The 1,487-nt window shown below is 38.0% G+C and overlaps 1 protein-coding gene across 1 annotated transcript in view; it reads right to left on the bottom strand.

The window, feature by feature from the left end:
* The window catches only part of LOC107094787 (zinc finger protein 292-like), a 25,962-nt gene that overhangs the window by 12,545 nt on the left and 11,930 nt on the right, over nucleotides 1-1,487 (bottom strand). Inside the window, exon 3 of the mRNA XM_015390627.1 lies at nucleotides 1,321-1,396. Coding sequence (XP_015246113.1) covers nucleotides 1,321-1,396 — 76 coding nt within the window. The remainder of the gene's footprint in view (nucleotides 1-1,320; nucleotides 1,397-1,487) is intronic.

Genomic DNA, 1,487 nt, shown 5'->3' with positions numbered 1-1,487 from the left:
AAACTTGAGAGAAAATCGCACTCCATGGGCCTACAGGAATCCTACCTAGTCTGGAAAAACAGTTTACTGCTGTATAGGCGGAGCCTCTGTAAAGCAAGAGAGCATATTTCTCCTCATTAATAGAGGAGAATAAAAATAATCCTAGATAGATTTTTAATCCAGTTGCCAAACTCATCCATAGCTCTGTTGAACCATCCATTCCACCTACTCTTAGCAGAAATGTTTTTTTTTTGTAAATAAGACTGATCTAATTAAAGATAAGATTATTAGCACTACTCTACCTACGATTGGTTTATCTCTGAAAGGTGAGGCAGCATTTGAGGTAGCCTGAACCAGGTTTAACGGTAAATGGCCTGTAGCACTTTTTTTTTTAAGTCAGGAGACTTGTTAAAAGCATTTTACACTACAATCAGTCATTCACACACTCACATAATGATGGTGGCGAGCTACATTGTAGCGACAGCTGCCCAGGGGCTCACTGACAAAAGCGAGGCTACTGTACACACTCTGACCCCAGCAGTAGGCAATGCGGGTGAAGTGTCTCGCCTAAGAACACAATGACACTGAAAGCTGGGGCAGGGGCTTGAACCGTCAACCCTTCAATTGCAGGGCAAACTCCTTAATCTGACAGCACTGTCTCTGGGTTTGGACTGTTTACATCCAGTTGAACTTTCAGAGCAAAACTAATCCCTGCTGTAAATATATCAATACTAAACATACAAAACAGAAATTGAAACAATACTGACAATTAAATGTTTTCTGGTTATGGGATTTGTAATTTTTAGAATCACATGCTTTTTATTATCACAATTTTACCAAAAAGGTTCAAGCTTTTTATGTTTTAAAAGGAAAACAAATCTCTAGCGGTGCTTCCACCTATGAGGGATGCCCTACGTAGCTCTGACAGTGGAGGTTTCTGATACGACCACAGATGCTGAGGCTACTATCAATACTGACAGTTGCTGAATTCATTATATATAATCACACCTGTTTTTTCAGTAGGTTTTTGTGTTAAAGCTGTGGTACTGATGACAAGGAGGAACTGGAAATGTTTTTAAAATTCCTTCCTCAAAGAATATCAACACCATTCATGCAGTTTGTATATGGCCCTTTGGTCCTGTTGGGTGTTGAAAGTTTTTTATTATAAATTATAGTTATCATTATATAATATTATAATTATTATACATTTGGTAGGGTATACTATTAATTATAAACATGTGCCATAGGGGATCTTTATTGTAGTTTCTGATCTTGCATTATTATTTTAGGTTTAACAAATAGCCCTTTCTGAAAATACTTTAATTCTCTTTCCAACATTACCTGCACAGAAGACTTGAAACACTGCCATACATCATGTGGAATGTTCTTCAGAGAGAGCAGGTGCTCCAAAAAGCTCCTGTCAAAACACAAGCACAAATTAACAAACATATCTGATGTCATTTTAACTGGCAAAGCCCCGCGTATGACCAGTTAGACCAGCGTATGCC

Source organism: Cyprinodon variegatus, unplaced genomic scaffold, assembly GCF_000732505.1.
Source record: "Cyprinodon variegatus isolate N-32 unplaced genomic scaffold, C_variegatus-1.0 Scaffold506, whole genome shotgun sequence".
NCBI classification, from domain to species: Eukaryota; Metazoa; Chordata; class Actinopteri; order Cyprinodontiformes; family Cyprinodontidae; genus Cyprinodon; species Cyprinodon variegatus.
The sequence above is the reverse complement of the archived record's forward strand: the minus strand, read 5'-3'. Positions and strand labels throughout refer to the sequence as shown.